The sequence below is a fragment of the Mirounga angustirostris genome, unplaced genomic scaffold (assembly GCF_029215605.1).
Source record: "Mirounga angustirostris isolate CCGP_5_RB_7025 unplaced genomic scaffold, mMirAng1.0.hap1 SCAF_4, whole genome shotgun sequence".
Taxonomy (NCBI): Eukaryota; Metazoa; Chordata; class Mammalia; order Carnivora; family Phocidae; genus Mirounga; species Mirounga angustirostris.
This window is the reverse complement of record NW_026991712.1, coordinates 138,205,826-138,229,270: the sequence shown is the minus strand read 5'-3', so window position 1 is coordinate 138,229,270 and position 23,445 is coordinate 138,205,826. Positions and strand designations below refer to the sequence as shown.

Below are 23,445 nucleotides of genomic sequence, written 5' to 3'. Positions count from 1 at the left end.
TTTAAACTTAGATGATCCCTTCCCCAAATACAGTCAAATCATTATTTTAATATTCTTTTAGTTATTCTGTAGTCTTATTTTTCATATTTAACTCCATTCTTTTTTTTTTAATACTGATTTAATTAATTTGTTAGGGCATAGGTCAAGCTTCTCGATATCTTTCCAGTCTGTGTATGAAAACAAAGCTGGCAGGGAGGTTTTGCCATCCTGAACGTGCGGTTATCATTTTTGAATGTAAGACTTTTACTCTGTGACCATTTCCAGCCAATGGGAAGGGGAAAAGAAAACGAGGGCAAAACAGCTCCCATCAGGAAGTATATCTAGAAGTTTCACACTTTCCTTCTGCTGTTATCCCACAATTACAACTTAGTTACATGGCCACATCTTGCTGGAGGAAAGGCTGGGGAAAATGTGGGCAAGCAGGTATTTATCTAAAACCACACAGAGGGATGGAGATGGGGGGCAGGCATAGTGCTCCTTATTCCAGAAGAGATGGAAGAAAGGAAGTGCAAATACCAAAGGACAATCAGTAATTTGCACAGTGCTTATTAATGCCATTTGTTGATAATCTTCTTTTGCTGCTGAATCATAATTGCACTTTTAACATACAACAGTTTTAATACATACTAGGTTTTGTTTCTTTTTCTTTTTTTTTTTTTTTAAAGATTTTATTTATTTATTTGACAGAGAGACACAGCAGGAGAGGGAACACAAGCAGGGGGAGTGGGAGACGGAGAAGCAGGCCTCCCACTGAGCAGGGAGCCCAATGCGGGGCTCGATCCCAGGATCCTGGGATCATGACCTGAGCCGAAGGCAGACGCCCAACGCCTGAGCCACCCAGGCGCCCCTAGGTTTTGTTTCTAAAGGCTCTTATCACATTGTTTAATCTCATGTCCCACTCTGCAGTTCTAATTATTGTAGTTTTACAGTACAATGTCAAATCCAACACCCCTCTTTTCACTTTTTCAAAAGTTTCTTTTTAGTTCTTAACTTTTTATTGCAAGATTTTTCTGTTAGAGTAGAAATGTTTCTCTGAGTCATTTACAAAAGCTTTTTTTTTATATATTAATAAGACTATTGTTAATAATGTCTATCATTGAGGGGGGATTTGCCACATGTCAGGTACTCTATGAAGTACTTTATTTTTTAATTCTTTTCAGTGAAGGAAAGTACTCTCATGATAGCCCCATTTCGCGTATTAGGAAAGTGAGACCTAGAGAGATGAAGTTAAATTGCTCAACATAGCAGAGCTGACAGGCGGGGGAGTCAACGTTCAGATCTCCGAGTGTCTGACACTAAAGCCTGTGTTTTTTTTTTTTTTTTTTTAAAGATTTATTTATTTATTTGAGAGAGCGAGAATGAGAGAGAGAGAGAATACATGAGAGGGGGGAGGGTTAGAGGCAGAAGCAGGCTCCCCGCCGAGCAGGGAGCCCGATGCGGGACTCGATCCAGGGACTCGATCCAGGGACTCCAGGATCATGACCTGAGCCAAAGGCAGTTGCTTAACCAACTGAGCCACCCAGGCGCCCCTAAAGCCTGTGCTTTTAATAGCTGTACTATATCAGCTGTCGGTCACATTCATTGAAAATACTTTTCTGCTTTGTCTTTTGCTTTCTGATTTTGCCCATGATATTTTAAATAATAACTGTATTCTATGTGTGAATATTCGTGTATTATTTTAATACAGTAGACCAAAATACTGGTCGCGCTTGTATAGATATTTTGGATGACCCCGATAAGTGGAATACAAGCTATACCTTGAGCAGCATCTTACTTACCCTCCAGGTAAGAACAGATTAATGTAATGCTCTCTTTAATACTTTCAACTATCCCAGTTATTCAAAATATATGGAATAAGATGTACAAGGAATATTTAAATGTTTGAAGGATTTGAGTAAACTTATTTAAGTCAATAGCATTTTTACACCAAGGCTATAAAGTGGAACTTATAAATATTATTTTAAAGTGAAATTGATAGTTACTGCCCTTTACAATGAAAGAATATATGTTTTATTTAGAAAAGAACTGGATGGTTTCAATTCTAGAAATATAGTCTCAAGTTTTCTTCTGGCTTCTAACTTTACTTCGTAATATTGGATATGATCTTTCCTCATTCATGAATCTTGTCTTCCTTAGAAAGGTGAACCAAATGACTACAACTTAAAATGTTCAGCTTTATCCTTTGTTTCTGACAGTGCTTAGCTACTTGCTCTTTTATAAACTTTCATATCAAATTCAGTGAACAACTAAAGCAGGGATTTTTTTCCTCCCCTCAGATTGTTGCCTGTTTCTGGAATGCCCCTAGGTCCCCTGGATTCATGGTCCTTAGGAGCATGCCTCAGTGTTCTGTTATTTCTGACCCTCAAAAAACCTCTTTTCTCATCTGGTGCTAAAATAAATTATTTCAATGGCACTTTCCCATGGACCTACTCATCATTAATAGTATCTGAAGATAAACTATTAAATTTTGATTATTTGGAATACTTACAGAAATGTAGTATTCTGGCTGAATTGAATTCTCTCAATCACATAGAATTATAATACAAATCCCATTTCTTATTTTTGAAAAAAAATTTTCTGTCTAGTCATCTTAGTATACTGAGAAAAGCAATCTTTCTTAGAGATTAAATGTCCAAACTTACCCATTCATTCATTCTACAAATATGTATTGAGCACCTACCTGTGCTAAGCCGTGTTTGGGGAGAGACATTTGAACAAAAACTGTAAAGAACTAAGTGAGCATGATCTGCAAATATCTGGGGTTGATCTTTTTGATTCCTTCAAACTGAGTCATAGTCCTGTCTCTTCTACCTGAATTAGGATCTGCCTTAAGAAGAGTAAAACTGAGGGGCGCCTGGGTGGCTCAGTCAGTAAGCATCTGACTCTTGATTTTGGCTTAGATCATGATCTCAGTGTGGTGAGATGGAGCTCCACATCAGGCTCTGTGCTCAGCAGGGAGTTTGCTTGAGATTCTCTCTCCCTTCTCCCTCTGTCCCCCTACCCCTGCACAAGCATGTGCTCTCTCTCTCTCTCAAATAATTAAATCTTTAAATTAAAAAGAATAATAAAACTGAATGTTTTGAGGCTCAGTGGGGAGTCTGCTTGGAATTTTCTCTCTCCTTCTCCCGCTGCCCCTCCCCCCCAATTAATACAACTTATCCAGAGCATGCTCTCTCTCTCTCTCAAATTAAAAAAAAGAGAGATAGTAGAAAGAAAAGGAAAATCAATGATAGTCATAAAGAAAAACCTTAACCCTACTGTGATTAGCATTTCCCTCTAATGTTTTCTCCCATGTTTTTGTTTAAAATCTTTCAGTAGCACTATTCACTGCAGGGTTAGCCTCAGTTCTCTTGCCTGACAAACTATCTACTTGTCCTCACAGCTGGGCTTCAGACTCTCTAACAGCACCATGCAGCCCCACTCCTATTATATTTTCATGCTTTTCTTCACTCACAGTGCTTGGTTCAATTCACGTTAAAAAACATTTATAGAGTTCTCAATTCTAAAGTTACAAACCAAGCAAGTCTTGAACCTTAAAAAGTGCTTAGTCTAATTTCTGACTGGCAACCCATTTTCTCCTTCTCTCTTGCTACTCTCTTGCTCAGTCTGTCTGGGAAGAAGCTTCATACACTGGAAGAGTCAGGGCCAATGAGTCCTCCACTGGGATACCTTTCCTGACTTTCTTTCAGAGGTAGAATTGACGGCTTTGGTACTTGAGGGGTTTCTTTTGTCTCCCACCCACTGAGTGGTACTCTAGGCAGATTTCTATCAGAGGACTGTAATACTGTAATGCACATACTGTTTTCTTCTATGTCTTCCCCTATTGGACTACAGGCTCCTCGAGGTCAGGGAACAGGTCCAATTCATCTCTGATTCCCCAGTACCCACCTAGGACAATGTTGACAGTGGATGCTAAGTAACACAAATGAAAGAATGAACCTGAATTTTTTACATCGTTCCAAATATGGTTTATATGGACAAATTATTTGACCTATTTATTTTTCACTTACCACTTTATCTCAAGTAATTTTCATATTGCTGCAGTTAATATTTTAATGGCTATTCAATACTTCTTTCAAGGTCAGTGCTGCCCAGTAGAACTTTCTGCACTGATGGAAATGTCCAGTATCTGCGCTGTCCAATACAGTAGGCACTAGCCATGTGGCTACTGTGCACTTGAAATGTGGCTAGTGTAACTGAGGAGAACTGGGTTTTTAATGTATTTTAATTTCAATTTAAATAGCCACGTATGGCTGGTGCCTACTGTAATGGACAGTACACAGACCGTAATTTCTGAGTATTTCCCTTTGAACAATAGATGAGACATATGTATAGTTATCACATTGTTACTCAAGGGAGTGGCATTTGAAATGGTGTTTAAAATATTTTAAAGTCTAAATATACTAATCATCTCCTCCTAAAATTTTTATAATCTTATAAAAGATTATAAGAACACTTGTACTTCAATATATAATGCGAAGGTAAACAGCAACACCCATCCATAGAAGGAATTCCAAATTCATGGGCTTTAACTAATTGGAAATTATAAATTCTACCTACTGTTGTAGTTTTTTACTGATGCTCCAGTTTTTTGTACTTATCCCCTGGAAAGATGCTTATGTTGTTCCACACTATCACATGGCTAATTTAAAAGTTGGACCTTGGGACGCCTGGGGGGGCTCAGTCAGTTAAGCGTCTACCTTCAGCTCAGGTCATGATCCCAGAGTCCTGGGATCAAGTCCCACATCCGGCTCTTTGCTCAGTGTGGAGACTGCTTCTCCCTCTGCCCCTCCCCCTTCTCCTGCATGCACGTGAATGCACACTCTCTCTCTGACAAATAAAGTCTATAAAAAAATAAAAGTTGGACCTTTTCTTTTTACTATTTTAGCAAGGTGTCTGATTCATACATTTCAATATATTCCAGTTCTTAAAAATCATTAAGTATACTTAGTAGCTTGTGTACACATAATATGAAAAGGTCTTAGGCATAGTGTCAATGCAAAGAGCATTGAATAAACTTTACCAGATGTGCCTCTCTGAGTAGGATTATCACTCCAGCCAAAGACCAAAAGCTTACTCTTGAAGATAAGTTTCATCTGCTTCCTACCCACTTTGAAAGGTATAGTGCAATCCACACTGAATCCTTATTTCAGCAACTTAGAATATCCTTGGAGATATGTTCAAATGTCTTTTCCAAACAGAAAAACTCAAATAACAGCAGTAAATTCTTATTGCCTTTGAAATATCAGATGTCAGATTATTGCTTTCATTAGTGATGACTGCCATCGTTTCCAAGACACTTAAGTCATTTAGCCACTTTGAACTACATCTACACTTAGTATTCTGGTAGTTATTATTTTGGCTATATTTTATTATCTAATTTGCGTGTTATACTATTCAAAATACTGAAATTATTGAATAAATATTTGCAATTTGGGAAAATAATTTTGAGGTACTAGATAAACAAGATCATGGTCTAGCAGAACTATTAAGTTTTCATTACTACTGGTCCCCTATTTTGTCCATATGCACATATACTATAGCAGGCAGAATTTTATTTTATTTTTAATATTTTATTTATTTGAGAGAGAGAGAGTGCGCGCGTGCATGCATGCACACATGAGGAGGGGGAGGGGCAGAAGCAGATTTCCCTGCTGAGCAGGGAGACTGATGCAGGGCTCCATCCCAGGACCCCAGGGTCATGACCCGAGCCAGAGGCAGATGCTTAATGGACTGAGCCACCCAGGTGGCAGGCAGAATTTTAAAGATATCCCGCTAGGGCTCCCATCCTCTGGTTATTTAATCTAATCTACATACTGCTGTAAAAGGGCTTTGCAGATGGAATTACAGTTACTAATCAGCTTACCTTAAAATGGGAAAGTTATCCTGAATTATACAGGTGTACAAAGTAATTATTATAACCCCTTAACAATAGAAGAGGAAGGCACAAGGGTTGCTCAGAGAAATAGAGTGGAAGGAGAATGGATGTGGCAGGAAGGAACATTAGAGAGATTCCAAGCATAAGAAGGATTTTTCATACCTTAATTGCTCTGAGATGTAGGGGTCCAGATGTAATTTGCAAGAGATCTCTTGGAGCTAAGGATGGCCCCCAGCTAACAGCCAGCAAAGAAACAGGGACCTCAGTCCTACAAATGCAAGGGACTGAATTCAACTAACAACGTGAATGAGGTTGGAAACATTCTTTCAGAACCTCTGATAAGAGCCCAACCAGCCAACACTGATTTTAGTCTTACTAAATCTGGAAAAGAGAAACCAGAATGACCACCTAAGACTAGCCACCTACAGAAATGTGAGATAATAAATTTGTATTTTTTTAAAGATTTTTTAATTTTATTATGTTAATCACCATACATTACATCATTAGTTTTTGATGTAGTGTTCCATGATTCATTGTTTGCGTATAACACCCAGTGCTCCATTAAAGATTTTATTTATTTGACAGAGAGAGACACAGCAAAGGAGGGAACACAAGCAGGGGGAGTGGGAGAAGGAGAAGCAGGCTTCCTGCTGAGCAGGTAGCCCAATGTGGGGCTCCATCCCAGGACCCTGGGATCATGACCTGAGCTGAAGGCAGATGCTTAACGACTAAGCCACCCAGGTGCCCCAAATCTGTATTGGTTTAAGCTGCTAAATTTGTGCTAATTTGTCACAGCAGCAATAGAAAACTATAGACACCAAATTCATTCAATGATCTGGAGGATTGTTGAAGTATACACAGTATACACAGCCTTATTACATACGTTTGTTTATCCATGATCTAAATATGATCTTACGTTAAAAATTAAACTTATTTTTTAATGGAAATGTTTCAGTGTTTCCTAATGTTTAGTTTCCTTTATATGTAAATTGAATTTAAATTCATGTGATAGAAAGGAATAGGCTAGAGGAAGGAACTTGTAACTTGTTTTGATCCTAATGTTTGGCTCATGAATGTACAGGATAACATCAAGATAGACCAAGAGTTTCTTGAGACGGACTATGTCTCATTTGTCTTTGTATCTGTCTCCAGATGGATACATAGTAGCCATGTAATAAATGCTTGTTACTGTTGTATGTGTTGGCTTGTCTTTTTGCTCTAGCAAAAAATTTACTTTAAAAACTTTAATTTTTATATTTTTTTCCTATAGGTTATGCTTTCTAATCCAGTGCTAGAAAATCCAGTGAATTTGGAAGCAGCCCAAATGCTGATTAAAGATGAATCTCTGTACAAACAAGAAGTTCTAAGACTTCTCAACCAACCAACACAATGTAAGAAGTGCCTATTTATTGTTTTTGCCAATTATTAATTATGCATTTATAGCAAATAAATGATCCAGCAAATAAGTGTTATATAAGCGAATATTTTCTGTATCCATTCTCAGGAATGAAATCATACTAAGATTTCTCCTATTGTACCTCTTTGTCAAGCCAGTCAGTTATCAAAAAGTCAATCAAAAAGTGGTTCTTTAAAGATTATCAGTGATCATAAGCTTAGTATTTTTAAATGTTATGGTCATATGGATGGTGGTACTGACTGAAACTTATTTACCCATCATAAAGATATGACATCTAATTTTAACTCTTTGATCCAAAATGGATATTTCCCAGATTTGACCTGCAGTACCCCAGATCTTACTGAACTGGGACTCCTTTCCTCTTGATTAGCAAAATGTTCAGCTTTTTGTTCTGAAGAGTTCGCCCTCAAGATATTCCTTCTAAGAGTCCATGTGGAAATGACATCTGAGGCTCTTCAATCTTTCTGCTCTATTGACCAGTGGGTTTTTGTTTTTTTTTTCTTTTGATACCCTTGTTTTGCTCTCTTTTATCCTGCCAGGGACCTCTTCATGACTTAGCCCAGTCTCTCTACTGCTCCTGTGTTCTCTCTGCAATTAGCAGAATAAGGCTATTGGTTCCTTATGCCCAGAGGGGTTCATCACAAGTGGGGGTTGGGGCCCTAGTGCGCATAGTTCTTTCCTCTCTATCCTGCCCCTTCTTTTTCCAGCCATGCACAGCAGCCAGACATAGTAACTGCTGTCATTTCCTCCCTAACAGCAAGCCTTGCTGTTCAGACTCGTTCTACCAAACTGATCTCTCATGTGCTTTTTCTTTCAGATGTCCCCTGTTTCTTTTTCCAGTCCCCTTCCAGGGCCTGCCAGTCCATTAGCTAGGTGTATACAATTGTGACCAAGTTCAAGTGCTCCTCTGGGCTTTGGGTCTGGTGCAAATCAAGCAGTGTTGATTAGGCATCCTTTTCGGTATCTTCAAACATGCCATGATTGTGGTGGAGTCCCTCAAACATTCCCTGACAGTTTTAAAGCTGGTTTGTGCACAGAGGAGTCCTATTGCTTCATTCTGACCACACTTCTGATCTCCCAGAATATTGTAGCATCCACTACTGTGTCCTCTGTGCTCAGTTACTATTTGTAGAATGAATGAATGAACAATTTATATCACTTAAACCTTCACTGAGCCCTGCAGTACTAACATTATAAAGAAATATTCTATAACAAAGCTATATCCATAGTCTGGTAAATGGAAATTTGAAAACTGGTTTTAAAGTATTGCCTACAGTAAATGATTCTGTGCAATAGATTTTGGGTTTAGCCTGCCAAAAGGAAGGATGAGAAAGAAACTGAAGAGAAGTCAGCCCTTCTTTTTGTCCCCCTGCCTAGTAGATGCCATCCTTCACTCCTTTCAGTTCTCCAGCTGTACTATCAAGTCAGACAGAAAAGCTGCCCCAGTTGCCAAATCACCTAGCAGATGAGCAACAGCAAATAGACTTTGGCAGGTTTTCACTATGTTCTTTAGTTACGATGGGGAAATACGTGGAAATCCAAGACAGTAAATAGTTATCAGCCTGCTTTCTATCTCAGCCAGACTAGGAGTGGTAGTCTCGGGTGCCATGAAGAGAGTGACTTACCGCAGCTTCCAAGGGCAAGAGTGTCCATAATACAACAGACACAGCTGCTAAGGGGGTGGGGGAGAAGTTGCAGAAAACTTGTGCACTCGCAATTAGGTGGTAGTCTACAACTATGTGGATTTCTGTGAAAAACTGCATCCAGTGAGAATTAATAACTTGTAACAACTTGAAAAAAGATCTCACTAGAATGCTGCAAGAATCATCTTCCATATAATTTAAAATGTTAATAAAGAGATCTAGAAAAAGCATAAAGGAATTACCACATTTTTAGGTAACACAAAACTGGAACAGATAGTTAATTGTATAAATGAGAAACTCAAGAGGCAGAGAACTATATCATCTCTGTAAGCATTGATTGTAGGCCAGAATTATATCCCCAGTAGCCAGTGTAGTATCTGGTTGTAGGTATTGAATAAAAATTTGTAGAATGAACAAATAAAAAAATACATGTGAGCTTAGATCCTGATTTTACTTCATAGTTTACACAATGCTTTCACATACATTTATTCATCTGATCCTCAGCCTCTCCCTCAGTAGGAAGCCGAGGATCAGTGATAAGTGGTTGGCTCAAAGCCACAGAGAGCAAGCTGCAGAGCCAGAGCATCAACCTAGGCATTTCCCTCCCCTGTGCCTCCAAATTTAATGGGATGAGCATAAAGTCATTCATTTGGGATCAAAGGATTAAAATTTCCAAGTAAAGAATGGAAGAGGCCTGACTTGATAGCAGAATTCTATGAAAAAGTTCTTGCGGAGCTATTTGATCACAAAGTTAATGTGAGCCACTAATGGAAAGTGCCCTTGCACTAAGCATGTGTTGTATGATAATTCTGCCCCACTCTGATGTGGTGGGCCCTCATCTGGAATACCAGCATGCTCCGTTTGGAGCATGACATTTCCTGAGCTGAAGAAACTGTGTATGTTTAGCTAGTGGAAGAAATGACAACAGGCAGTTGTAAAAGCTGTTTTCAAATATTTGAAGGACTTTCATAGAGAAAAGGGCCATTTCTTCTCTGTTGTTTCAAAAAACTGAAGTAGTTACAATCAGCTGTACCGTCTCTAGGCCTACTAGGTTGTAGCCACTATAGTCCAGAATCTGCAGGCTTGGCCCTGCCTTGTGCGGGAACATACCTTGACTATATGGGGGTCTTTTCCCTCATCATCAGTGGTCTGGAATTAATTTTGTTATCCTAAGCCTGAGTCTGCTATTTGGTATGCAGACATGCAAATGCCTCTCATTCCCCAAACTTTCCATAACATGTCGTTTGCCTAGCCTGAGCCGCTAGGTCTCGGCCTTGCTGTTTTGACAAGAATACGCCAAGCTCTGAGCTCAAACCCAGCTGGTGGAGGTCCTGATGACCTTCCCAAATCCTGCCATTCTCTTTTGGGTCTGGACCCTGTCTCCCTTACTGATAGTGAGGGTGCTCACATATACCAGACTGCCTGGGACAGTCCTGGTATAATGACTTCTAGCACCCCCTTTGACTCTGTGCTCCAGTTTGCACACCAAATTATAAAGTCAGTTGGGTGCCTGACTGATCTGTCCTACAAGCAAATGCCACAGTGGTTACACCATCCCTGGTGTAACGCCCGCCCATCCAGGTCCCAGCTGGCCAAAGAGGGGGAAGAATTTTCTAAAAACTCAAGTTGCTTAAGAATGGAGAAGGCTATTGTTTGGGTGCCTGGATGGCTCAGTCGGTTAAGCGTCTCCCTTCGACTCGGGTCATGATGCCAGGGTCTTGGGATCGAGCCCTGAATCAGTCTCCCTGCTCTGCCGGGAGCCTGCTTCTCCCTTTCCCTCTGCCTACCACTCCCCCTGCTTGTATTTGCTCTCTCTGTAAAAAAAAAAGAATAAATCTAAAATAAAAAAATAAAAAGAATGGAGAAGGCTACCTTGGCTGGTAGTATCACTAATAGCCTGCTTTGAGAACTGTGGTCAGTTAGTCGGGTTTAAGAGCTCTTTTTCACAGATGTTGTGAGAGAGCTTCTTGCTCAGTGTCAGGGTTGGGCTAGGGGATTTTTCAAGTACCTTCCAACTTAAGCTTCAACTTGTTTACGAACACTTGGAAGAAGGAGGAGAAAAGATCTGGAAGGAGATAATGTGTAACAACTGTCTTGCATCCCAGCTTCTGGCTATTGCTTATTTATTTTCTAATGTGTCACAAGGGATTTTATATAAGCCTGTATGTCCTTTTTTTCCCCAGTCTGAGTGAATTTTTATTTCTATGTGGTTATATCATCAAATAATATTTATTCTGTTTATCATGTTTTTTTTCAAGTGTAAGGTTTGTACAATCTCTTTTTTTAAATTTTATTTTATTATGTTAGTCACCATGCAAATACATCATTAGTTTTTGATGTAGTGATCCATGATTCATTGTTTTCATATAACACCTAGTGCTCCATGCAGTACGTGACCTCCTTAATACCCATCACCAGGCTAACCCATCTCCCCACCCCCCTCCCCTCTAAAACCCTCAGTTTGTTTCTCAGAGTCCATAGTCTCTCATGGTTCATCTCTCCCTCCGATTCCCCCCTCCCTTCGTTTTTCCCTTCCTTTTCCTAATGTCCTCCATGCTATTCCTTATGTTCCACGAATAAGTGAAACCATATAATAATTGACTTTCTCTGCTTGACTTATTTCACTTAGCATAATCTCCTCCAGTCCCATCCATGCTGATGTAAAAGTTGGGTATTCATCCTTTCTGATGGCTGAGTAATATTCCCTTGTATATATGGACCACATCTTCTTTATCCACTCATCTGTTGAAGGGCATCTCAGCTCTTTCCACAGTTTGGCTATTGTGGACATTGCCGCTATGAACGTTGGGGTGCATATGGCCCCTCTTTTCACTACATCTGTGTCTTTGGGGTAAATACCCAGTAGTGCAATTGCTGGGTCATAGGGTAGCTCTATTTTTAATTTTTTGAGGTACCTCCACACTGTTTTCTAAAGTGGCTGTACCAACTTGCATTCCCACAACAGTGTAAGAGGGTTCCCCTTTCTCCTCAACCTCTCCAACATTTGTTGTTTCTTGCCTTGTCAATTTTTGCCATTCTAACTGGTGTAAGGTGGTATCTCAGTGTGGTTTTGATTTGAATTTCCCTGATGGCTAATGATGATGAACATTTTTTCATGTGTCTCTTAGCCATTTGTATGTCTTCTTCAGAGAAGTGTCTTTTCATATCTTCTGCCCATTTTTTGACTTGATTATTTGTTTTTTGGGTGTTGGGTTTGAGAAGTTCTTTATAGATCTTGGATACCAGCCCTTTATCTGTAGTGTCATTTGCAAATATCTTCTCCCATTCCGTGGGTTGCCTCTTTGTTTTGTTGACTGTTTCCTTTGCTGTGCAGAAGTTTTTATCTTGATGAAGTCCCAAAAGTTCATTTTTGCTTTTGTTTCACTAGCCTTTGGAGATGTGTCTTGAAAGAAGTTGCTGTGGCCGATGTCAAAGAGGTTACTGCCTATGTTCTCCTCTAGGATTTTGATGGATTCCTGTCTCACATTGAGGTCTTTCATCCCCTTTGAGTTTATCTTTGTGAATGGTGTTAGAGAATGGTCGAGTTTCATTCTTCTGCATGTGGCTGTCCAATTTTCCCAGCACCATTTATTGAAGAGACTGTCTTTTTTCCATTGCATATTTTTTCCTGCTTTGTTGAAGATTATTTGACCAAAGAGTTGAGGGTCCATATCTGGGCTCTCTATTCTGTTCCATTGGTCTATATGTCTGTTTTTGTGCCAGTACCATGCTGTCTTGGTGATCACTGCTTTGTAATATAGCTTACTATATTACAAAGTTACTATATTACTTTATTTATTATAATAAAGCTCGGACAACGTGATGCCCCCAGCTTTGTTTTTCTTTTTCAACATTTCCTTGGAGATTCGGGGTCTTTTCTGATTCCATACAAATTTTAGGATTGTTTGTTCCAGCACTTTGAAAAATGTCATTGGAATTTTGATCGGGATGGCATTGAAAGTATAGATTGTTCTGGGTAGCATAGACATTTTAACAATGTTTAGTCTTCCGATCCATGAGCATGGAATATGTTTCCATCTTTTTGTGTCTTCTTCAGTTTCTTTCATGAGTGCTCTGTAGTGCCTAGAGTATAGATCCTTTACTTCTTTGGTTAGGTTTATTCTGAGGTATCTTATGGTTTTTGGTGCTATTGTAAATGGAATCGTTTCTCTAATTTCTCTTTCTACAGTTGCGTTGTTAGTGTATAAGAAAACAACTGATTTCTGTGCATTGATTTTGTATCCTGCCACATTACTGAATTGCTGTATGAGTTCTAGTAATTCGGGAGTGGAATCTTTTGGGTTTTCCACATAAAATATCATGTCATCTGCGAAAAGAGAGAGTTTGACTTTTTCTTTGCCAATTTGAATACCTTTTATTTCTTTTTGTTGTCTGATTGTTGTTGCTAGGACTTCTAGTACTATGTTGAACAATAGTGGCGAGAGTAGGCATCCTTGATGTATTCCTGATCTTAAGGGAAAGGCTCTCAGCTTTTCCCCATTGAGGATGATACTCGCTGTGGGTTTTTCATAGATGGATTTTATGAACTTGAGGATCCCTATACTCTGAAGAGTTTTAATCAGGAAAGGATGCTGTATTTTGTCAAATGTTTTTTCTGCATCAATTGAGAGGACCATATGGTTCTTCTCTCTCCTCTTATTAATGGTGTTCTATCACATTGATTGATTTGCGAATGTTGAACCACCCTTGCATCCTGGGGTAAATCCCACTTGGTCGTGGTGGATGATCCTTTTAATGTATTGTTGGATCCTATTAGCTAGGATTTTGTTGAGGATTTTGGAATCCATATTCATCAGGGATATTGGTCTGAAATTCTCCTTTTTGATGGGGTCTTTGCTTGGTTTGGGGACTAAGGTAATGTTGGCCTCATAGAGTGGGTCTGGAAGCTTTCCTTCTGATTCTGTCTTTTGAAATAACTTCAGGAGAATAGGTATTATTTTTCCTTGAATGTTTGGTAGAATTCCCCAGGGAATCCATTAGGCCCTGGGCTCTTGTTTTTTGGGAGGTTTTTGATCACTGCCTATTCATGTTGTCAGTTTCTTCCTGTTTCAGTCTTGGGAGTTTATAGGTTTCCAGGAAGGCATCCATTTCATCCAGATTGCTCAGTTTATTGGCATATCGTTGTTGTTAATAATTTCTAATAATTGTTTCTATTTCCTTGGTGTTAGTCGTAATCTCTCCCCTTTCATTCATAATTTTATTAATTTGGGTCCTTTCTCTTTTCTTTTGGATAAATCTGGCCAGTGGTTTACCGATTTTATTAATTCTTTCAAAGAACCAGCTTCTAGTTTCATTGATCTGATCTACTCTGTTTCTGGTTTCTAATTCATTGATCTCTGCTCTAATCTTAATTATTTCTCTTCTAATGTGTGGCTTAGGCATTGTTTGTTGCTTTTTCTCTAGTTCTTTAAAGTGTAGAGTTAGTTGGTGAATTCGGGATTTTTCTGTTTTTTTTGAGTGAGGCTTGGATGCTATGTATTTCCCCCTTAGGACCACCTTTGCAGTATCCCATAGGTTTTGGACTGATGTGTTTTCATTCTCATTGATGTCCATGAATTGTTTAAGTTCTTCTTTGATTTCCTGGTTGACCCAAACATTCTTGAGCAGAGTGGTCTTTAGTTTCCAAATGTTTGAATTTCTTCCAAATTTTTTCTTGTCATTGAGTTCCAGTTTTAAAGCATTATGGTCTGAGAATATTCAGGGAATAATCTCAATATTTTGGTATTAGTTGAGACCTGATTTGTGACCCAGTATGTGGTCTATTCTGGAGAAAGTTCCCTGTGCGCTCGAGAAGAATGAGTATTCTGTTGTTTTAGGGTGGAATGTTCTGTATATATCTATGAGGTCCATCTAGTCCAGTGTGTCATTCAAAGCTCTTGTTTCTTTGATTTTCTGCTTAGATGATCTGTCTATTGCTGAGAGTGGAGTATTGAGGTCTCCTACAATTAATGTATTATTATCAATAGGACTCTTTATTTTGGTTAATAGTTGGCTTATGTAGAAGGCTGCTCCCATATTGGGGGTGTAGATATTTACAGTTGTTAGATCTTCTTGTTGGATAGACCCTTTAAGAATGATACAGTGTCCTTCTGTGTCTCTAACTACAGTCTTTAGTTTAAAATCTAATTTGTCTGATATAAGAATTGCTACCTTAGCTTTCTTTTGAGTTCTGTTGGCATGGAAGATGGATCTCCATCCCTTCAATTTCAGTCTGGATGTATATTTAGGTTCAAAATGAGTCTCTTGTAGACAGCATATGGATGGGTCCTGTCTTTTTATCCACTCTGCAACCCTGTGCCATTTTATGGGAGCATTTAGGCCATTCACATTGAGAGTGATTATTGAAAGATATGAATTTATTGCCATCATGTTGCCTGTGAACACCTTGTTTTTATAGACTGTCCCTGTAAATTTCTTATCTATATCACTCTTGGGGTCTTTCTCCTTTTATAGACCCCCCCCTTAATATTTCTTGAAGGGCCAGCTTAGTGGTCACATATTCTTTCAGTTTTCTACCGTTCTTGGAAGCTCTGCATCTCTCCATCCATTCTAAATGACAGCCTTGCCAGATAAAGTGTTCTTGGCTGCATGTTCTTCTCATTTAGTACCCTGAATATGTCTTGCTAGGCCTTTCTGGCTTGTCAGGTCTCTGTGGATAGGTATGACATTATTCTGATGCTCCTCCCTCTGTACGTAAGGAATCTCTTCCCCCTAACTGCCCTTAAGATGGTTTCCTTGGTTCTAAGATTTGCGAGTTTTACTATTACCTGCCGGCATGTTGGCCTGTTTTCCTTGATCTTGGGAGGGGTCCTCTCTGCCTCTAGGACACAAATGTTTGTTTCATTCCCCAGATTAGGGAAGTTCTCAGCTATGATTTGCTCAAATATATTCTCTAGTCCTCTCTCTCTCCACGCACTCAGGGATTCCAATAATTCTGACATTGGAACGTTTCATGGTGTCAGTTATTTCTCTGATTCTATTTTCATGGATTCTGAGTTGTTTTTCCCTGGCCTCCTCTTTTCCCTTTTTGTCTATTAATTGGTCTTCTAGGTCACTAATTCATTCTTCTGCCTCACTTACCCTAGCTGTTAGATTATCTAGATTAGATTGGATCTCACTGATAGCATTTTTAAGTTCTGCCAATTCAGCTTTCATTTCTGCCCTTAGAGACTCTATGTTGCCATTAATTGATTTCTTCATTCTAGCTATTGTCTTCACAATTGCTAGCCTGAATTCCATCTCCAACATCTTGGTTATATCTGAATCCATTTGTAAATCTGTGGCATAAGTCATAGTCTCTGAGTCTTTCCTATTTTGGGGGTTCCTCTTCCTAGTCATTCTGTTGAGGGATGGTTGATGGGATGTATAGAGTCCAAATTATTGACCACAACCCAAGCAAGATGCACCTGTTTTATAGGGACCTTAGGGTTGCTGGCCTCTTGTTTTCCCAGCCTGTCTTCTGTGGGAGGGGCCTGCCACACTTACTCAGGCAACCCTGTTTGGGCAGAGTTGTCCTGCCCCCTGTGGCGGGGGATGGGCTCAGTGGAAACCGGTTTTTGGGGGCTTTTTTTCTCGGGTGGCTTTCAAAGCTCTTGTTTCTTTGATTTTCTGCTTAGATGATCTGTCTATTGCTGAGAGTGGAGTATTGAGGTCTCCTACAATTAATGTATTATTATCAATAGGACTCTTTGCTCCCTGCTCAGCGGGGAGTCTGCTTCTCCCTCTCCCACTCCCCCTGCTTGTGTTCCCTCTCTTGCTGTGTCTCTCTCTGTCAAATAAATAAATAAAATCTTTAAAAAATAATAAAATAAAGGGACCGCTTTTTGTTGTTAGCTGTAGGGATACCTCTTCCCCTGGAAAATATACTTTCTGGATGTCAAAGGAAAAGAAATTTAGTCCAATAGCACACCTTACTCATGAAAGAACATGAGCTTTAGCACCATCATTCAGACCCAGTATGGTTGTTGATGATTGCAGTGTTGTTATAGATAGCCTGTTATCCACAGATGTCAGGAGATGTGGAGACCAAGTTTAACAGGATGGTGCATGTGGATCTACTTGGTGGAGTTACAAACCTCTTTTTTTCCTGTTTGTATTTTATTGTACCAGGTAGTCCAGTAACTTTCAGCAAAGTATCTAGTTGCTAGTTTTAATTAAAAATATTATTTATTTTCTATCAAAGAAATAGATGTTCATAGCTTCAAAGAACAAATGATATGAATTGTTTCTTTAAATTCATATATTTTTTAATTCCAGGATAGTTAACATACAGTGTTATATTCATTTTAGGTATATAGTATAGTGATTCAACAATTCTATACATTAATCAGTGCTCATCATAATAAGTGTACTCTAATCCCCTTCACCTGTTTCACTTATCTCCTTACCCACCTCCCCACTGGTAACCACCAGTTTGTTCTCTATAGTTAAGAGTCTATCTTAGGGTTTGTCCCTTTTTTATTTTGTTTGTTTCTTAAATTCCACATATGAGTGAAATCATGTGGTATTTGCCTTTCCCTGCATGACTTATTTCACCTAGCATAATACCTTCTAGATCCATCCATGTTGTTATAAATGGCAAGATTTCATTCTTTCATATGGCTGAGTAATATTCTGTGTGTGTGTGTGTGTGTGTGTGTATCTCACCTCTTCTTTATTCATTCATCTATCATTGGACACTTGGGTGGCTTCCATATTTTGGCTTTTGTAAATAATGCTGCAATAAACATAGGGGTGCATATATCTTTTTGAATTACTGTTTTCCTATTCTTTGGGTAAACACCCAGTAGTGGAATTACTGGATCTTATGGTAATTCTATTTTTAATTTTTTGAGGAATCTGCATACTGTTTTCCACAGTGGCTGCACTGCTTCACATTCCCACCAGTAGTGCACAAGATTCATTTTTCTCCATATCCTTGCCAGCACTTGTTGTTTCTTGTGTTTGTTATTTTAGCCATTCTGATAGGCATAAGGTGATATCTCATTGTGGTTTTTTTTAAAGATTTTATTTACTTGAGAGAGAGACAGAGGGAGCACAAGCAGGGGGAGGGACAGAGGGAGAAGCAGACTCCCCGCTGAGCAGGGAGCCTGATGCAGGGCTTGATCCCAGGACCCTGGCAGATGCTTAACTGACTGAGCCACCCAGGCGCCCCTCATTGTGGTTTTGATTTGCATTTCCCTGATGATGAGTGATGTTAAACATCTTTTCATATGTCTCTTGGCCATCTGGATGTCTTCTTTGGAGAAGTATCTGTTCATGTTTTCAGCCCATTTTTAATTGGATTATTTGGGTTTTTTGGTATTGAATTGTATAAGTTTTTTTAAATATATTTTGGATATTAACCTTTTATCACATAAGTCATTTGTAACTATCTTTTCCCATTCAGTAGGTTGCCTTTTAGTTTTGTTGATTATTTCCTTTGCTATGCAGAAGCTTTTTATTTTGATGTAGTCCTAATAGTTTATTTTTGCTTTTGTTTCCCTTGTCTTAGAAGACATATCTAGTAAAGTGTTGCTATAGCCAATATCAGAGAAATTATTACCTGTTTTCTTTTATAGGATATTTATGGTTTCAGGTCTCACATTTAGGTCCTTCATCCATTCTGAGTGTATTTTTGTGTATGGTGCAAGAAAGTGGTCCAGTTTCATTCTTTTGTATGTAGCTGTCCAGTTTTCCCAAAACCATTTGTTGAAGAGACTTCTTCCTATTGCATATTTTTTCCTCTTTTGTCCTAGAATAATTGACCGTGTAATTATGGGTTTATTTCTGGACTCTATTCTGTTCTATTGATCTATGTGTCTCTTTTTATGCTAATACCACACTGTTTTGATTACTATGGCTCTGTAGTATGTCCTGAAATCTGGTATTGTGATACCTCCAGTTTTGTTCTTCTTTTTCAAGATTGCTTTGGCTATTTGGGGTAATTTGTGGTTCCATACAAATTTTAGGATTATTTGTTCTAGTTCTGTGAAAAATGCTGCTGGTATTTTGATAGAGATCACATTAAATCTGTAGATTGGAGGTGTCTGGGTGGCTCAGCCATTAAGCATCTGCCTTCGGCTCAGGTCATGGTCCCAGGGTCCTGGGATCGAGCCCCACATCGGGCTCCCTGCTCAGCGGGAAGCCTGCTTCTCCCTCTCCTGCTCCCCCTGCTTGTGTTCCCTCTCTTGCTATGTCTTTGTCAAATAAATAAATAAAATCTTAAAAGAAAAAATCTGTAGATTGGTTTGGGTAGATGGACACTTTAACAATATTTGTTCTTCCAATCCATGAGCATGGAATATTTTTCCATTTTTTGTGTGGTCTTCAATTTCTTTCCTTCAATTTCTTTCATGCATGTTTTATAGTTTTCAGAATATAGGTCTCTTAGCTCCTTGGTTAAATTTTCTCCTAGGTATTTTATAATTTTTGGTGCATTTGCAAATGGGATTCTTTTCTTAAGTTATCTTTTTGCTACTTGCAATTCAGTGGATTTCTGTATAGTGAATTTGTATCCTGTGACTTTACTGGATTTATCAGTTCTAATAGTTTTTTGGTGGAGTCTTTAGGGTTTTCTATATATAGTATCATGTCATAATGAATAGTGAAAGTTTTACTTGTTCCTTACCAGTTTGGATGCCTTTTCTTTCTTTCTCTTGTCAGATTGCTATGACCAGGACCTCCAGTACAATCTGAATAAAAGTGGTAAGAGTGGACATCCATGTCTTGTTCCCATCTTAGAGGAAAAGCTCTCAGTTTTTCACCATTGACTATGATGTTAGTTTTGCATTTTTCATATATGGCCTTTATTATGTTGAGTTTTGTCCCCTCTAAACTACTTTGTTGAAGGTTTTTCATGAATGGATGTAGTACTTTATCAAATGCTTTTTCTGAATCTATTGAAATGATAATATGGTTTTTATCCTTTCTCTTGTTAAAGTAATGTATCATGTTGATTGATTTGCAAATATTGAACCACCCATGCATCCCAGGAACAAATCTCACTTGATTGTGGTGAATGATTTTTTTTCAATGTATTATTAGATTCAGTTTGCTAATATTTTGTTGAGGATTTTTGCATGTATGTTTATCAGAGATACTGGCCTGTAGTTCTCTCTCTCTCTCTTTTTTTCTTTTTTTGTAGTGGTTTTCTCTGTTTTTATTATCATGGTAAGAGTGGCCTCGTAGAATGAATTTGAAAGCTTTCCTTCCTGTTTTATTTTTCGGAATAGTTTGAGAAGAATAGGTGTTAACTCTTCTTTAAATATTTGGTTGCATTCACCTGTGAAACATCTGGTCCTGGACTTTTGTTTGTTGGGAGTTTTTTTAATTACTGATTCAATTTCATTGCTGGTAATCAGTCTGCTCAAATTTTCTATTTCTTCCTGCTTCAGTTTTGGGAGGTTGTATGTTTCAAGGAATTTATCCATTTCTTCTAGGTTGTCCAATTTGTTGGCATATAATTTTTCATAATATTCTCTTATAATCCTTTTTATTTCTGTGGTGTCAGTTGTTATTCTCTTTTATTTCTGATTTTGAAATCCCCTCTTCCCTCCTTCTCTTTTCTTTTCTTTCTTTCTTTCTTTCTTTCTTTCTTTCTTTCTTTCTTTCTTTCTTTCTTTCTTTCTTTCTTTCTGAGTCTAGCTAAAGGTTTATCAATTTTGTTGATATTTTAAAAGAACCAGCTCCTAATTTCATTGATCTGTTCTATTTTTTTAATTTCCTATTTTGTTTATTTCTGCTCTAATCTTTATTATTTCCTTCCTTCTACTGGCTTTAGGTTTTGTTTGTTCTTCTTTTTCTAGCTCCTTTAGGTGTAAGGTTAGGTTGTTTGAGATTCTTCTTGCTTCTTGAGGTAGGCCTGTATTGTTATAAACTTCCTTCATAGAACAGCTTTTCCTGCATTCCCCCAACTTTTGGACCATTGTGTTTTCATTTTCATTTGTTTTTTTAAAGATTTTTAAAAAAATGTATTATTGACAGAGAGAGACACAGTGAGAGAGGGAACACAAGCAGGGGGAGTGAGAGAGGGAGAAGCAGGCTTCCCGCGGATCAGGGAGCCCAATGCAGGGTTCAATCCCAGGACCCTGGGATCATGACCTGAGCTGAAGGCAGATGCTTAAAGACTGAGCCACCCAGGTGCCCCCATTTTACTTTGTTTCCATGTATTTTTTGATATCCTCTTTGATTTCCTGGTTGACCCATTCATTGTTTAGTAACATATTCCTTAACCTCCATGTATTTGTGTTCTTTCCAGAGTTTTTCTTGCAGTTGATTTTTAGTTTCATAGTGTTGTGGTTGGAAAAGATGTGGAGTGTGACTTTAGTCTTTCTGAATTGGTTGAGACTTGTTTTGTGGCCTAACGTGATCTATTCTGAAGAATGTTCCATGTGCACCTGAAAAGAATGTGTATTCTGCTGTTTTAGGATGGAATGTTTTGAATATATCTGTTTGCTCCGTCTGATCCCAATGTGTCCTTCAAAGCCACTGTTTCCTTATTCATTTTCTGTTTGGATCATCTATCCAATGATGTGAGTGGGGTGTTAAAGTCCCCTGCTATTATTGTATTTCTATCAATTTCTTCCTTTAAGCTTGTTATTAGCTGCTTTATGTATTTGGGTGCTCTTATGCTGGGTGCAAAAATATATACAATTGTTATATCTTCTTGTTGGATTGTTCCCTTTATGATTATATAGTGTCCTTCTCTGTCTCTTGTTACAATCTTTGTTGAAAAGACTATTTTGCCCAATATCAGTATTGCTGCTTCAGCTTTCTTTTTACTTTCCCATCCCTTCACTCTCAATATGCATGTGTCTTTAAGTCTGAAATGAGTCTCTTTTAGGCAGCATAGAGATGGGTCTTCCTCTTTTATCCATTCCATCATCCTATGTCTTTTGATTGGAGTGTTTAGTACATTTACATTCAAATTAATTGTTGATAGGTATGTACTTATTGCCATTTGTTGTTTGTTTATGATTGTTTTTGTAGTTCTTCTCTGTTGCTTTCTTCTCTTGGCTGTCTTCTCTTATAATTTGCTGGCTTTCTTTAGTAATATACTTGGATTCCTTTCTCTCTGTGTTTTTGCATATCTATTACCGGTTTTTGATTTGTGGTTACCGTTAGGTTTATATATAACATCTTATGCATATAGCAGTTTATGCATTGATGGTTGATGGTCACTTAGGTTTGAAACGTGTTTCTCACCTGTCTTAGGTATATGGTGTCATCCTTTACATTCTTTTAATTTGTAAATCCCTTGACTGGTTTTTATAGATATACTTAATTGTACTGCTTTTTGTGCTTCTTACTTTTCTTATTCCTGCTTATGATCTTTTCATTCCACCAAAGGTACATCTTTAACACTTCTTGTTGGGCTAGTTTAGTGGTGATGAATTCCTGTAACTTTTGTTTGTCTGGGAAAGTCTTTATCTCTCCTTCTTTTCTGAATGATAGCCTTGCTGGATAGAGTATTCTTGGGTGCAGATTTTTTTTTTCTTTCAGCATTTTTAGTGTATCATGCCACTCTCACCTGCAAAGTTTCTGCTGAAAAATCATCTGATAGCTTTATGAGGTTTCCCTTATATATAACTGTTTTCTTTTCTCTTGTTGCTTTAAAAATTATTTTTCACTATTTTTTGCCATTTTAATTACTGTGTATCTTTGTGTGGACTTCTGGGGTTGATTTTCTTGGGGGCTCTCTGTGCCTCCTGGATCTGGATTTCTGCTTCCTTCCCCAGATTCGGGAAGTTTTCAGTTTCAAGTAAATTTTCTACCTCCTCCTCTCCCTCTACTTCTGGGATCCCTATGATGCAAATGTTATTACACTTGATGGTGTCGCTGAGTTCCTTTAGTCTATTTTCATTTTTTATTATTTTTTTCTCTCTCCTATTCAGCTTGATTTCTTTCTATTACTCTGTCCTCCAGGGTACTGATCCATTCTTCTGCTTCCTCTAGTCTGTTATTTATTCCATTTAATATATTTTAAATTTTAGTTAATTTTAGTTATTGAGTCCTTCATTTCTGATTGGTTCTTTTTTCTGTTTTCCATGTCTCTGTTGAGGGTCTCCCTGAGGTCCTTCACTCTTTTCTCAAATCCAGTGAGTATCTTTTTTACCATTATTTTAAATTCTCTATCAAGCGTATTACTTATCTCCATTTTGTTTAGCTCTCTTTCTATGATTTTGTCCTGTTCTTTCATTTGCGGCCTGGTCCTCTGTCTCCTCATTTTGTCTAGCTCTCTGTGTCTGTGTCTTTGTGTTAGGAAGGTCAGTGATGTCTCCTGCTATTGGAAGTAGTGACCTCATGAAGATGTCCTGTAGTACCCTACAGTCCAATGACCCTGTTCACCAGAACCTGGTGATTCAGGGTTGTCTCCTATGTGTGTTGCATGTGCCCTGCTATTGTGGATGAGACACTTTTGCCTTCAGTCCACTCATTTGCAATGGCTCTCTTTTCTTGTTGTAAGCAGGCTTTTGTTCCTCTGATGTTAGTGGGTCAGTCTGGGG

The 23,445-nt window shown here is 38.3% G+C and overlaps 1 protein-coding gene across 3 annotated transcripts in view; it reads left to right on the top strand.

Annotated features, from left to right (window-relative positions):
* The window catches only part of LOC123859532 (inactive tyrosine-protein kinase transmembrane receptor ROR1), a 478,330-nt gene that overhangs the window by 419,850 nt on the left and 35,035 nt on the right, over nt 1–23,445 (top strand). For 2 of the 3 annotated variants that reach the window (XM_054512827.2, XM_064589028.1), the window contains exon 10: nt 7,149–7,269. In XM_054512827.2, coding sequence (XP_054368802.1) covers nt 7,149–7,269 — 121 coding nt within the window. Of the gene's footprint in view, nt 1–1,687; nt 1,786–7,148; nt 7,270–23,445 lie in introns of all 3 variants that reach the window. The other variant, XM_045897499.3, reaches the window with a different exon arrangement.